At 31.9% G+C, this 14,803-nt stretch overlaps 1 protein-coding gene and 1 long non-coding RNA gene across 2 annotated transcripts; both read right to left on the reverse strand.

Annotated features, from left to right (window-relative positions):
* Positions 1-5,438: 5,438 nt before the first annotated feature.
* LOC131950712 (receptor-type tyrosine-protein phosphatase gamma-like) lies at positions 5,439-9,772 on the reverse strand. Its single transcript, XM_059312939.1, has 9 exons — positions 9,686-9,772; positions 9,425-9,571; positions 8,982-9,111; positions 8,722-8,795; positions 8,478-8,615; positions 8,226-8,375; positions 7,088-7,221; positions 6,828-6,963; positions 5,439-6,750 (listed from the first exon to the last, which is right to left on the reverse strand). Exons 2-9 carry the CDS (start codon positions 9,521-9,523, stop codon positions 6,628-6,630), a joined length of 984 nt encoding a protein of 327 aa, XP_059168922.1. The 5' UTR covers positions 9,524-9,571; positions 9,686-9,772; the 3' UTR covers positions 5,439-6,627.
* Positions 9,773-13,873: 4,101 nt separating this feature from the next.
* Positions 13,874-14,803, reverse strand: LOC131950714 (uncharacterized). The gene is made up of 3 exons (XR_009388334.1): positions 14,707-14,803; positions 14,362-14,419; positions 13,874-14,123 (listed from the first exon to the last, which is right to left on the reverse strand). It is a non-coding gene; the product is annotated as an uncharacterized LOC131950714 (long non-coding RNA).

Raw genomic sequence — 14,803 nt, forward strand, 5'->3', positions numbered from 1 at the left:
TTTTTACCTCTTGCTATCATTTCTCTATATTTAAGCTTTGTTATTCGATTACAGCCAGGATCAAATTCTTGCACCATTTACGTATATCTATATTTAGACTCACATCAGCAACACATGAAACCTGTAGATAAGCTTCAGTTGACCAGTAGTCTCTCACAGTTGGAAACAACAAGGCTCTGTTTGTTTAAAACATATTACTTCCCCGTACGGCGTAACATTTATAACAAGGAAGTAAACATTATTGTCAAGCAAATAGGCCTAACTGAGCAATTCTATTTTAAGATCTGAAGATACAAAATGTTATGAGGTTCTTATTCTTGTCAACAGCAGACACACAAAAAAGAAAGAAAGAAAAAACGTGCTTATTTCCGCCTATTGCGATCTATAAATTTAAAGGGTAGGCCTATGGGATTAAGGGCTAGAGTGTGTGTTATCAATCAGAACAATTGTCAATTGTGACTTTTTATTTTTTTCTGACTAAACTAAAAATACATTATTCAAATTACTAACATTTTTTATTCATACCATTTCATTAATTAGAATATACCTATCAATATAGATATCTGATGTTTTCTTTTTAAATTAACTTAGTTACTATTTGTAATGTAAACGTGGAGTGACAAAACATCTCCAAATAATTGCATGTGTCAACTCTATATTTAAAAATTAATGTAGGTCAAAAAAGGGGACTGCACCAGTGCTCCATACGTCGAGGTTGATTTATTTATATTACAAAGTTTATCGTTAATGGGAACGTACTCTGTATAAACTAAAAGAAATATTCGTTTTATGAAAGTTATCTCCCCTGAGTTAAATCGGCCATAAAAAAAGTTAAGACTGGTAAAACACAAAAACATTACTGCCTTAGCATGAAAAGTGATGATTCCATAATTAATTAACTTGTAAATCTGAGTTTTCTATAATGTTTCTGAACTTTTATAAGATTTACGAAAAACAAAATTCCAATTACTGTGCCTAAAGATATTTTCTTCATATTAGCAATCAAACATATTATCTGAAATCATGTTTCTTAACATTGTTTTAAATTGTTTTATATAGTATTTTTCCTTAGCTGTTTCAATTTGTGCTAGACGAAACTTGAGAATTTTTTTCTTTATCTAAAATTTATAATATGCTAATTTCGAATTTCTATTTCAAAAAAGTGAAATAGAGAAATGTACCCCACTTACGCACTAAATTAATTGTGCTTTGTTTAGTTGTAGCTTTACATTTAGGAAGTTTAAACTTGACGAGGTTTACAATGTAGACAGTAAAGAATGGTGAGGAAACAATACTGAGTGTCTTAAAATATGGAAGAGAATTCATGAGTGACAAAAAATAGTATAATTATAGAAAGTAAATTAGTTTTCTTTTATTATTTTCGGTGCAATTAAAATTTTATTATTATTATAAACATTTTGTGATATTTTCATGATTTTTTTTTTACTCTTCTGCCTCTTTCCACTTGGATTCCCCACCAGCACATTACACGTGATGTTATTTATTGTCTTTCTGAGGTGTGCATTATCCACGACTTTCTAGTTTTGTTTTCTTATTTATGTTCTCCACTGTCCATGACCACCTAGCACAACAATAAAACAGAATCCACAAGTTCCTTTATTTCCTGCAGCTTGTTTTATCATTCACTTTCCAGTCAACTAAATAGGCATGTCACACTCCAATTTGTCTTCAAATGTTTCTGATAATTTGCTAGTGTTTATCACTTGAATGACCTTAATCTAATGCACTTCGAATCCTACCATTTAATATACCATATCAGAAATTGCTTCTAATCAGGGGCGTAGCGAGGGGGGGGGGGGCGGGGGGTGCGGACCGCACCGGGGGACACCATTTAGGGGGGTGACACCAAGGCAAAAAATAGCAAAATATATAGAGAAAAACTCAAGGGGAGGGGGTTCAAATCGAAAGTTTGAGGGGGGGGGGTGCAAATCGAAAACTTGAGGGGGGGGGTGCAAATCGAAAATTTGAAAGTTTGTCCCTAGGAAGGGTCTCTATGTCTCTGGGGGGGGGGGTGACACCATTAAGTGCCGCACCGGGTGACACCCGACCTCGCTACGCCACTGCTTCTAATATATATATATATATATATATATATATATATATATATATATATATATATATATATATATATATATATAAATATATATATATATATATATATATATAACCTATTTATTTAATTGTGTCGCAAAATTGTAAGTTCGCCCCTGACGTTGGATGGGTAGGTACTCCTCTGTACAGCATTGTAATGCATACTGTTCATAACGCGCAATGTATGTGTACGTTCACGTGAGTGTGTGCGTGTACGTGTACATATGCTCTTATCATGAAACTATCAGAAATAGCTTGGTCTAAATAACTGATCTCTATTTAATGGGAAATTGCAAGATATTGATTTTCTTAAATTAATACAAGCAAATCACAACAGCTATACCTGTGTTTGTGTTAAAGACATTTTACTCACAGTAATACACATTAATATACGTACTCTGTGGTTACCTAGTTAAACCTGCTATTAAAAATGTCATTTGTCATGTCTGTATTTCATTCATAAAACTAAGTTAGTGCTGTCTCTAAAACATCGCTAAGTTTGAAGAGCTATGAGCATACCCGAGGGATGGTTTCGATGAAAACATAAATTAATTTCATTTGGGCGGCGCCCCTACGGGGTGCAAATCGGCGCCCCTGGATCTACCGTGAGCACTGTGTTCTACACTATGGATGCGATGGCCTACTATAATTGTTGATTAGATCCAATAAGGTGCGTCCATTGATGTTTATTGATGTTTATATTTTTTATATATATTCTAAAAATATGTTCATGTTTATTAAGGTGTACTATACATTTTTTTAGAAAGCTTCAAAACAGATTTTACATAAGACAGGCAATAAAATTAAAAGTTGCTTCAAAAATCCAAACACTCTTAAACACTTCTTGAAGAATGTTGACATTTACTTTATTTTATCGCTAGATATCTAGGCTTTGGCTTGTTGCTTTTCCGATGTTTCTATTTCACACTATGCATTATTGTTGTTTTTATTTTTTGTTTGTTTGTTTTGTTTGCAAAAAATATTATGGATATTGGCGGGTAGGGGAGGGAGGTTAGCTGTTTGTTTATTTACACACTTTTTTCTGAAAATTTTAAAATAAACTATTTTTTTTAGAGAAAACAACTACACTTTAATACTGTTATCTGTTACTAGATAATATCAATCAATCTACTTGGTTCGCACATATTCAGACTTATCAGCTGGCATTTTTTCCAAGTCTGGACCAGTTGTTTTAGCCTTGTCTCCAATCCTTCAAAACCTAGGCCTGAATGCTGTTATTTTGCCAATGAGTTTTAGTTATATACTACTTTTAGCATTTTTTTTATTAGTAATATTTCTTGATGTCAAAACGGTAGTAGCATCAGCTATCAGCACTTTCTTCTTAGTCATTAATTACGTAAATTGATAAAATAAAATAGCTTAAATTGATTTCATAGTAGGCCTACAATGAAACAACTAACACAAACATAAGCAATATACTGAGACAATAAAATGATTATTGTAGTTGGATCGAGATACAAATAAAACGTAAGATTAACGAATCCTAATGGCATCTATTAATTCGCCATATCTGCATGCCTATTGTCAGAGGCGTAGCGACCCTTCCCGGCGCCCGGGGACAAACTTTTCGATTTGCACCCCCCCCCCCTCGAGATTTTGATTAGCACCCCCCCCCCTTAAACTTTCAGTTTGCACCCCCTCAACCTTTCAGTTTGCACCCCCTCAACCTTTCAATTTATTTTTCCAACCCATTTTGGCGCCCCCTAAGCTCGGCGCCCGGGGACATATGTCCCCCCCTCGCTACGCTACTGCCTATTGTGATGGTCGCTCACAATTCTCTTTAAATTTTGAATTGCCGAATAGACATTCTTCCTAGTGGCGAAACTATAGCGGGAAACCCCGCAATTGAGTTTGAGGGGGCGGTCGTGTCCATTGACTGATGAAAATTCCAAGCATATACAAAATTAAATGAAGGAACAAGCAAATTTATTTGTGACAAGCTTCTTGACATAACTATATCATACAGGCAATCGTAATCATGTGATCTTCGTGTTTATGGCAGCAGATCATTAGCACATTTTGTTTAGCACAAGGCATTCTTTGGGTTGTGTTTTTAAAGCTGGTGTTAGAATGTACCAAAAGAAAAATGTCTCCACAGGTCGTGATGACAACTGAGTTGTATTTCCTGTTATTGATGATCGTATCCTAAGTTCTAGGAAATTATATTAGTTTTCTTCCTACGTATAAAGACCATACCGCGCTGTCTTCTCTTTTAAACTTAGGGGAGGTAACTAAGAGGAGGCTGCTTTCACGGGAGGGGGGGGGTGGAAAGGAGGGGGGGGGGGTATCGTCCTTAACGACCTACTGATAGTGTTTTAAAGCAAATATTTTCAGTGGCAGCATTGGTACTGTCGAATTCACAAATTATGAATTGGTGAAAAGTAGAAAATAAAACAACTAGATATGATACGCCGCTGGTCGGCTCGTATAATTTATTTCCACTCTACCTAATACAGTTCTGTATTTCCACCTTTCTCTTTCCCGCTCGTGTTTTCTCAATGTTCCACTTATCTATTTCCTGTTCCCGATTGATTCCCCCCCCCCTTCCTCCCTTTTTACCCTTCCTCTTCTTCTCTATTTCTCCCTCCCTCTCGTGAGTGGGTTAATTGCTATCTTCATTCATTTTTTTGTTGACGCTATTGCTGCTCATCTCTCCGTCTCTATTTTTTCCTCATCAAATTCATTCAACACGCCATTATCCGGTCTCTGTGTTTTGCATATATTTAAACCTTAGAATTTAAGATCGTTGACTTGTATACGCTAAAGCTTTCTTTCTATTTCAAACGTCAGATATTAACTGCTCCAAACATACAATTTATTAGTCATCAAATTTTGAAAGCTAAGTGCACATAACCCGGCTCTGTGTTTTTGAAACTTGTAGTTACCTCTCTTGGCAGCGACATTAATGAAGTAAAATCGATTGATATGTATTTGTTATTATTCTATGTTAAAAACTGAAGACAGGCAACCTCGGAAATGCCTATAACGGTCAACAGTAAATAAAATAAGCAATATGCTTAATGTGTTCATGGCGATCTATATATCGATAAACATATTTTTAGAATATTTTTATTTATATTTAAGTAGGCCTACACAGATCAGAAAAAGTATTTACTTAAAAGCCAAATGTAGGGCCTATAATTTAGAATATATAGGCCTATGTGTTATGACTTTATCATTCTTCTTCTAAGTGAACTAAAAGTAAATTACTGCAACCAATATCAACAATTAACCTCGTAATTAGTGAACATTTTTGCTTTTAGCACAAGAGATAATACCGAGAAAATTGGAAAACATTTTAGAACCTTTATTAAGCATTTGTAAATATAGGCCTACATGTTAAATTTTAAAAATATATTTTGATAGTACTAAGTAGTTCAATAGAACTATTATTATTATTATATTGCAAAAGAAATGAAAAACGCAGTAGAAAAATATTGCAAATATTTTTAGTCACACATTTCGGATACAAAGGTGAATGGTGTTCATGGGACAGCTAGAGTAGATATATATCATAAAAGATAAAATTTCATAGATATTACGTTTTCCGAAACATCAGCAATTGAAAAATTTTTGTATTTGTTTTAAAAAAATTAAAACACCTCAAATAGATTTTTAGCAAGAGTTAAATTAAGTTTATTTACTAAAGTTGCAAAAAATATTTGAATGTACGGAAATGGAGGATACAAGTCATATTATATTAAAAACAGCATGGGCAAAGGACTTGGATATATATATATATATATATATATATATATATATATATATATATATATATATATATATATATATATATATATATATATATATATATAAATGGAGAGAGAGAGAGAAGCTGCAAATTTAAGTTAGTATATTGAGACATACATTCATCTCTTAGATCTTAAATTAAGTCATAAATTATTAAATATTTACAGTAGAGAAATGAAAAAATATAAAGGATTGTATTATATATTCACTTTTGAAAATTGCTTTAATTTATTTAACAGATTTAATTTTAAAATAGTGTAAAAAAATGTATACATAGTATAAAATATCTCACAGGTATTAATTTTTCGGCAGAAAAAGTAAAATTTAATTATAAAAGACAAAGTCATATTAACCAACCATATTTTAACATTGATTATGATAATGCTATCTCAAAATAATTATTTTGCTTGTGTGTCAATAACTGAAGTAATTTTATTATAGATAAAAAAATAAAAGAGCTAATAAATTGAATTACTGGAAGCTTTTAAATGTTGTCTCCACAGGGTTCTTGATTATGTTAATATCTTATTCATCTTAATTGTCATGTGATATAAAAAATGATGTAATAACAGAAAAGTTAATTACTTGTATAAGGACATTAAATTAAACAAAATTATGTACATTTAAAAATAAACTACTGTAAATAAAAGAGTTAACATGGCTCCTAATTAGAAAAATGCAGGCATCACACTTTCTAAGAGTCAGTTATTATGTTAGTTGGGCAAAATGATGCAAAATAACGTCTTAACTGTTGGCATATACATTTTCTTCAGTTTGCCGAGTTGTAGAGAGCTGATCATAGTTGTTGTAGGTTTGGGTAGTTTCGTTGTACCTTTTCAGAACCTGATACAGGCATCGATACTGGTCCTGGGAAGTAAAAAGGTATTGACCAATGGTATTCAAGTAAAAACTTGTATAAAGGTTAAACAGAAACACGTGTTTACCAGAGATGGGATGACCTGTGGTCTGATACATTTGATGGCACCAACAACAAGTGGAACTGTTAAGCTTTGGTCATGGTCCATTCGGTCAAGTAGAAGACTCAACACACAGGCCAGGCCGCTGTACTCAGCTCCGTTTCTGGAAAGATGGAAAAACAAAACATGATCTTTCAGCACACACATAAAGGGCTTTTTTTTAAAATAAAAAATGGTGGTTTATCAAAGGAAAAGATTTTTGTTTGGATTTTTAAAAAAGAAAATACCTGCACATGTAGAGTATTCTCCCCTGTGCCTGTACATTGTTTGACCTTGTGTGTTTAAGAAGTTTGAGAAGATTCTTGGGATTCAGGTCTGTGCTTTTACTCACGATGTGGGTCACTTGGGTTTCATTAGCTACCTGAAATGTAGATTTTTATCTCTATAAATGCAACAATACGCATATAAATATTGTTAACAGATACATAAAACATTGATCTCCCTTATAGAATAAAATGCATAACAAGTTTTAAAAACATTCTATCAATTATGCACCAAAAAGGAGAAAATAAATGATTTTACTTTCTCGTATTCAAAGTATAGAGAAAGTATATTACATTAAGGCAAAAAATCAAAATTGTTTTACATCTACCTAAGTTGGAAAAACTTAGTTTTGTAATATTATAAGCATGTGTTCTTGTCTGTCTTTTAACACAATAATTTGAGTAAAGTTACAGCAAGGTTGATGACATTTCATACACAAGTATTATATCAAATTTGTAGTTATGTTATTTCCGGTAACCGGAAGGGACATTTATTCTACTTTTGGTTTCTCAAAAGCCTTTACTTGAATACTATTTCAGTAAGGTATACAAAATTTCATATATAAATAAAACAGGATGTAGTACTTTTCACTATTTCCTATTGCTCAAAAAGCATAAGATTTTATTTTTAACTTGATTCCTCTGAAGCTTGCAAGCAAAATTTTAAACAATTTAACCGGACCTATTTATATCAAACTTTTCATGTAGGTCAAGACTCAAAGACAATGTTTTGTGACACAAAATTATATTTAATTAGATGATTAATTAACTATTTAATAACTAATTGAGGGATTTTATAATAAGCAATAATTTTCAACAATTTTATACACACTTGGTATACAATTCTTTTTTTTTTTTTTTTACAAAAAATTTATATTTATTTAGAAATTCAAGGATTTGAAAAATTTATAATGAAACAACTTTGATTGCCATCCCCATTAGTGAATATTTGAGAAAGTTTAGGGGAGATCACTCCTGCTCTATTTCTTTTCAGCACTTAAATTTTTTAAAACAATCGTTGCATGACTAAATACTACTACCAGAGTTTTTTTCCAGGCATCTCTTGTATGTATGCATAGAATTTGTGTATTTGTCAACTCACTGATAGTATACTTGAAGTTTTCTTGACGACTTTGACAGTGATCTGTTGCTCCTTCCATAAACTCTCAGACTTGACAGGTCCTATGTGTATTTCATATGGTCCACAGTCTAAAGGTGTTGTTATACTGGCTGGCAGGTACTGGCCATAAGACTTTAGAAACGTAAAACGAATATGTATTTTAATATCAGCATTCCTAATAATACGTTACTTTTAAGTGTAAAGATTGTGCTCATGCAGCAATAGTCTTGATACCTCTTCTTGCACTGATTCTTCCGTTTGAAAAGCCATGACAAGTTTAACATTGTACTGTGCCACCAATCTCCAGAAATCTGTGACTGTGTTTGGCATTGGGAGGTGTGTTAGTATCTGGTTCTCTCCTTTTGTAAAGCCCTGGGGAATAAACATGTTATTTTAGCAATATTTAACAATATTATTTAACAGGGTCTATACGAATAAAATATAAACGTATGCTTTGGAAAACGCTTGTTTTACTTACAGATACTAACACAGCGTTTATATAATCACCAAGGTTGTTTGATTCCTTCGATAACACAGCTTGATACACCTTGCCTGCATATATATATATATATATATATATATATATATATATATATATATATATATATATATATATATATATATATATATATATAAGTTATGCCTATTACTGAGGTTATTTTTTTTTTAAATAAAAGTATTCAAATTATATTCAAATATATACTTAAGTGTAAGTATTTATTTTTGAGTTTAATTTACTTGGAATAATAGATGAGAATCTGTCCTTTGTTGAGTTTGATGAAGTGTTGTTCTGATATACATTTGAATCAACCCCTTGTGTGTTGTCATCTTTTTCTTGCACTAAATCTAAACAGACTTCTGAGACAGCCTGTAGTACATGCCAAACACTTCACAAAGTATGGAATATGTGATACAATATCTTATTGTAAAATATCAAAGCAGGAGTATAGTTGTCTGGCCAATAAATTGCATTAGAATGCTTAAATCACATTAAATGATACACACTTAAAATCACTGATGTATTAATACCCTGTTAATAAGATAAGCATAGTAAAAAATTGTTCTGTTTTACGGCCAATTTGTATTTTGGAACCCAATGATCTCAAAATATTATGTTGTGTCTTAGATGTAACACTACTCTCTTCAATTACTTTTCTTATGAAAATACTAATCACACATACTTTAAACTCTTTTTCAAGTTTACAGCTTCCAGTAACCAGCTGCTCCTCAAGATCAGAGATTCTGGACGTTATGTTATTGTACGTCACTGTAGTACCCATACAAACAATGGCCACCTGAGCTGCCTTATGCAGGAATTCATACTGTTCCTGGTATTGATGAGATATTTAACAATACTATGCAGTGCATTTTAGAAAAATAATGCAAAAACATTACAATTTTTATGTTACAAGTTGAAATTCATAATTCTATTCCAAACTTACCTCTGTTATAAACTACATAGCGAGTAACAAACATTGGCTGTGGAAATGTGATGCCCCAAGTACTAGGTCTCGGAGTTTTGTACGTTTGTGTACAAGTAAATGTTTTATAAAACTCTACACTTGTATTCCCGTCTGCAGCTTTTGAAGAAACATATATTGGTCCATACATTGAATCACTGAAGTTACTAGACTGCCATGTTGCCATGTTTAGCGCAACGTTTCTACCTATAACACAATAAATGTTGCAAATTAAAATTATTTTTAAGTATTTCGTTTTATATAAACTGGATCACGTTTATACATCCCGTACTACGGATATCGCTGTAAACAGGCTGATAAATAACTCTAGTCTTCCTGTTTTGTTATTTATTATCTATTTATCTTCAAAAGTGCCACTCATTATGTTATTGTATAGGCTCCCGAAAGGCTCCCGAAATAAACGGGGAAAAAACTTTTTAATTAAAAAGCCTTTTACATTTATTTGCCTATGTATAAGTTAGGGTACTTAAGGAAAAATATTTGGATGTACCAGGGACTCTTCTGAAAATATGGTTGCCATGGAAACGGCGGCCATCTTGGAAAAAACTACCGATGTGGAGTTCTAAAATTTCCTAAAGTAACATATAAACCGCCCATATAATCATTGATCTTTATTGTACTAACACCAATAGAGCCAGCTGGCTAATTTTTGTTACCGAAAAACAGCTAGACATATTTTTTTCAAATTTTCAAAAAAAATTTTGGTAAAATTCCATTGAATTTAGCATTATTTTCCTTGGAATTTCGTCACACCAAAATTTGAAAATTAAAAAAAAATATTTCTAGAGTGATTTCTGTTACAAAAACTAGCCAGCTGACTCTATTAGCGTTAGTACAAGAAGAATCAATGGTTATATAGCCGATATTTATGTTAGTTTATGAAATTTTAGAACTCCAGTAAAGGATGTTTTTTCAAGATGGCCGCCGTTGCCATGGCAACCAAATTTTCAAAAAAGTCCCTGATGCATGGAAATATTTCCCTACAAGTACCCTAACTTAGATATACACAAAAGAATCAATAAAAGCTTTTAATTAAGAAGTTGGTTTTTTCTGGAGCCTACCCCCTTAAAGTGTTGACAAGGACGAAACGGTGTTTTACACGTATGCTCTCTGTTCTATGATACTGCTTGAAAAAAAAAGACTAAACAATTAAAATCAATTTTTTGAAAAGTAAAATGGTATCCAACTGTTTTAAAATTATTTTCAAATTCTAAGGCGACATACAAGTGTCCTGCTCTATAGTCTTTGAGTATGGAACTTAAAGTTGTTTACAAACAAATGTATTCTAACATTGGCTATTGGAGGTCATAATAATTTATAAACTAAATCAACCATGTCTACTTGACCACTGGTCCACTGCCATGGTGGGTTAAACGATTAAATAATGTAAATTGTATGTAGGCTCACCAACCTAACATAAAAAAATGAAATTTAAAATATGTGGATGCTATACTTTTGGTGATGCTACCTATCTATATTTTTGTTAATAAACAAAACACAGTAATAAATAAACATGATTTAATATTGACTATAATGCGTTGAAAAAACTAATCGACAAAAAATAAATAAAATAATTACAATTATATTTTCAAAACAACTTATAACTTTTTGTAAAAAAAAACATTTAATATTTAATGTTTTACTAATACATTACCTCCCCACGTTTTTCATCGCTTATAGTAGAGTGATCGCTTGCATTATTGTGACGTATAGCATTTATTTTCTACTTTTTAGTTCAATCAGAAAACGTGTTTTTTTTTAACTTTTTAATGATAATTATTTTCTACTTTTTATCTTTGTTTGTTTGCATTCAAATCTTGCTATCGATTTTATCTTCTCGCATTCACTTTTTTGGGTAAACGAAGACAACTCGTAAAAAACACGTGCCTTTTCCAATCGAACTTTTTTCTGTGTTGCCGTTTCTTTCACCGTTGTTTGTACACAAACACCGCGTGACCACTACTCAGTAAGCCAAAAGAGGGAGAATACCGAACCTTGTTTTCATCAAATTATAATTACTAGGTTATGTCCCTTTTTTGTACAAATATATAGGGGCCTAAAATGATCAATAACAATTTTCCATGGATCAATTTAGTAATAATAACAATTGAATATTCTATTGTCATCAGAAACAAAGCTTCCCTGAAAATTTCAGCGCGCTAGCTAACTGGAAAGTGCCCGAAATTTTTATCGCAAGATTTGATTGGAGAACCAAACAAACAAACAAACAGACGCGAAAGCAAGTTAAAGAAAACGAGGGAAAAACCACATCGAACGACAAAATGAATCGAGAAATAATTAACTACCTTTATTGCAGAGCTCCCCATGGTAGCCGGGATTACAGTGTAAGCAATGTCCAGTGGTTGCGTTACATTTAGAATCCGTGCAGTTTGATGAACAGTTCATCTTACATCCAGATCCGTAATGAAATTCATCACAGGCTAAGCCATAAGAATTTTTTTTAAAAGGAAACAATTTAATAGAAATAAGTAAGACACGCTTATATAGAAGAGAATTAAAGTTTGGGTGCTGTAGCTTTGGTTTTTTAAGAAAAAAATAAATACGATGCTACTAACCCGATTCGGACAAATTTCCAGAGTGTCCTGTAGAGCAATTGAAACATTTTACATCAACATTATCACAGACTTGATTTAAGCAAGTGATGTTGCATATCTCGCCACAATTCTGTCCGTAGTAAATCTCATTACACGCTAAAACAATGGATTTAAATGATGTTTAATCATTGAGTCTAGCATCAATGCGTGTAGTTAGTAATAGAGAGGTAAAGTCTCACTACACTTTAGAACAATGGAATGTGATATATAGAATCTTTTGACCTAGCGGCAAGTCCTGTTGTTAGTACTAGTGAAACTACTCACTGACGTCACACAAATCTCCTTGATAACTGTTATTACACGAGAGGCATTTACAGGTCACTGTCTCACATGATGAATTGGTTTTATTCAATGAGCAGGTCATGCTAAAGTTATCATGATCACTTACTTAAATAGAAAGAAAGGGACGTACTATATAGTATAAGGCAAACGATTCTGATACAATATTAAACTTTGATAAAATAGAAATTTGATAACACATCTACAAGCGGGCTCAGTCGTGTATTGACCTACTGTATTGACATAGCGCTCCAAATTCTCCAAAATTACTGGATGCCTCCCCCTGATGATTGCCTGTCTCGTTATAAGTTGTGTTTACACATTGGCAGTCATACAGGCAGATGGAACCAAACGCGTATTCTAAAATCACAGTTTTAAAAATATGTTAAACGAAATTTCCTATAAATGACTAAATATATATTAGAAACTATTTCAAATAATTTTCTCCCCTATCACGAAAAGTGCTCACAACTGTTATAATCAGATTTTCACTAATACAAATCATTAGATAATTTTAACTCTAAAGCTAAAAAGTATGAGAATCAGACTAAAAGTTAATCTATCTAAAATTAAAATGGTTTAAAAACTAACTAACGTAACCGTAAACAGTTTAAAAAGTAACTTACCTGATTGTGAATTATTTACAAAGCTGTATGCCACAAGGCAGAAAAATATTTTTAAGACCATTACGGCTGAAGGTGAGAGGGTTTAAAGCATTTTTTGTGGAATTTGCATTAAATGTATAAATGTTTAGATGTATACAAGTTAATATACACACACACTGCAACATTTTAAATGTATTGCTAGAAGTAAAATTAAACAAGAATGCGCTAAAATAATTTACATTCTAATAAAAGCGGATAGCGTGTCAATGTTAAAGTAATATCTATTAAAATACGAATTTTTACTAAAAAAACAATTCTATAAAATTAAGAAGTGTTGCACAATTTTAAACCATTAAGGTATCACATGAGAAGTATTACATTTCTATCGATGTTTATACACGTTTTAAGTGCACACATTTCAATAATATATTTTTTATCCATTATTTAGATCTACCTGCATGTAAGAGAATTTCAACACCAGTGTTCCTACGGTTCAAAATTAAACTACACAGTTTGCCTTCAATTCTGACAGCCCACAAGTCAAACACTCATTAGTGTAAAGTGTGTAGGCAGACGGGGTAGAATAAATTAGAAAACAGTTGCAGTGTAAAGGAAGTTTTAAAAAAAAATTCTTGCTTCATCTACACATGGGATGTCGAAAAATGTTTGCCAAAGTGCGTAATCAAAAATGTTATTAGAAAACATCGTATGCGTTACGTTAACTTAAAACCAAGTATACATTAAAAGAGGTATGTACAGAGAGAGTATATAATAGGTAGGTTTTACACAACACTGTGCCAACCTTACAATCAAATATCCAGCTTTTTTCTTGGCCTGCATCATAATGCTGGTCATAGACTTGCTTGACTTGTGTATCACAATATGATTTTGAATGTTCTTCTGTAAATGAAATAAAGGCAAAATATTTTGATACTTTCTTTTGTGGAACTAGCAAGAGAAATACATTACAAATTTATATTACTATCTCTACTATTTCTTTACTATAACTAATTACTTTGAAAAGATAAAGGACTGAACATGATGAATAACAAGAAACAAACATTATCAGCAAAAATTATAGATTTAAAATTGTGTTCATTCATGTTGAAGATTAATGAAGTAGACTATCAATATTTACCCTCTTGATGACTGATACTTTGATTTGGTGTCTTTACTTTAAGCTTACACATCAGTCTCTGTGTGGTAAAATATGAAATAATATGCTTCAATAAAACTGTTTCAGTATATTAATTACATTAGATAAGTACATAGTTTTGAGCTCTATAACAATATGTGTTTCAATTATCATTAAAATATAATACCCTCTATGGTGTACAACTCACTGATTTATTAGAATTTAAGAAAAGACAATAATTAATACAATATTTTTGATTAAAATCCATTATATTTATTATAACATATAATGCTATCTCTTGCTATAATAATTACTTTAAAAAATGGGTTCTGCCCATAGTAAAGTTACCTGAGGATGAAACTAGGCACAGTGTATAGTCCACGGAGACTGATTAATATCCCTTGTAATTGAACATCAGTTGTAGTTATGAAATCTGGATGGCAAA

Source organism: Physella acuta, unplaced genomic scaffold (assembly GCF_028476545.2).
Source record: "Physella acuta isolate Inbredline_101_S28 unplaced genomic scaffold, ASM2847654v3 ptg000777l, whole genome shotgun sequence".
NCBI classification, from domain to species: Eukaryota; Metazoa; Mollusca; class Gastropoda; family Physidae; genus Physella; species Physella acuta.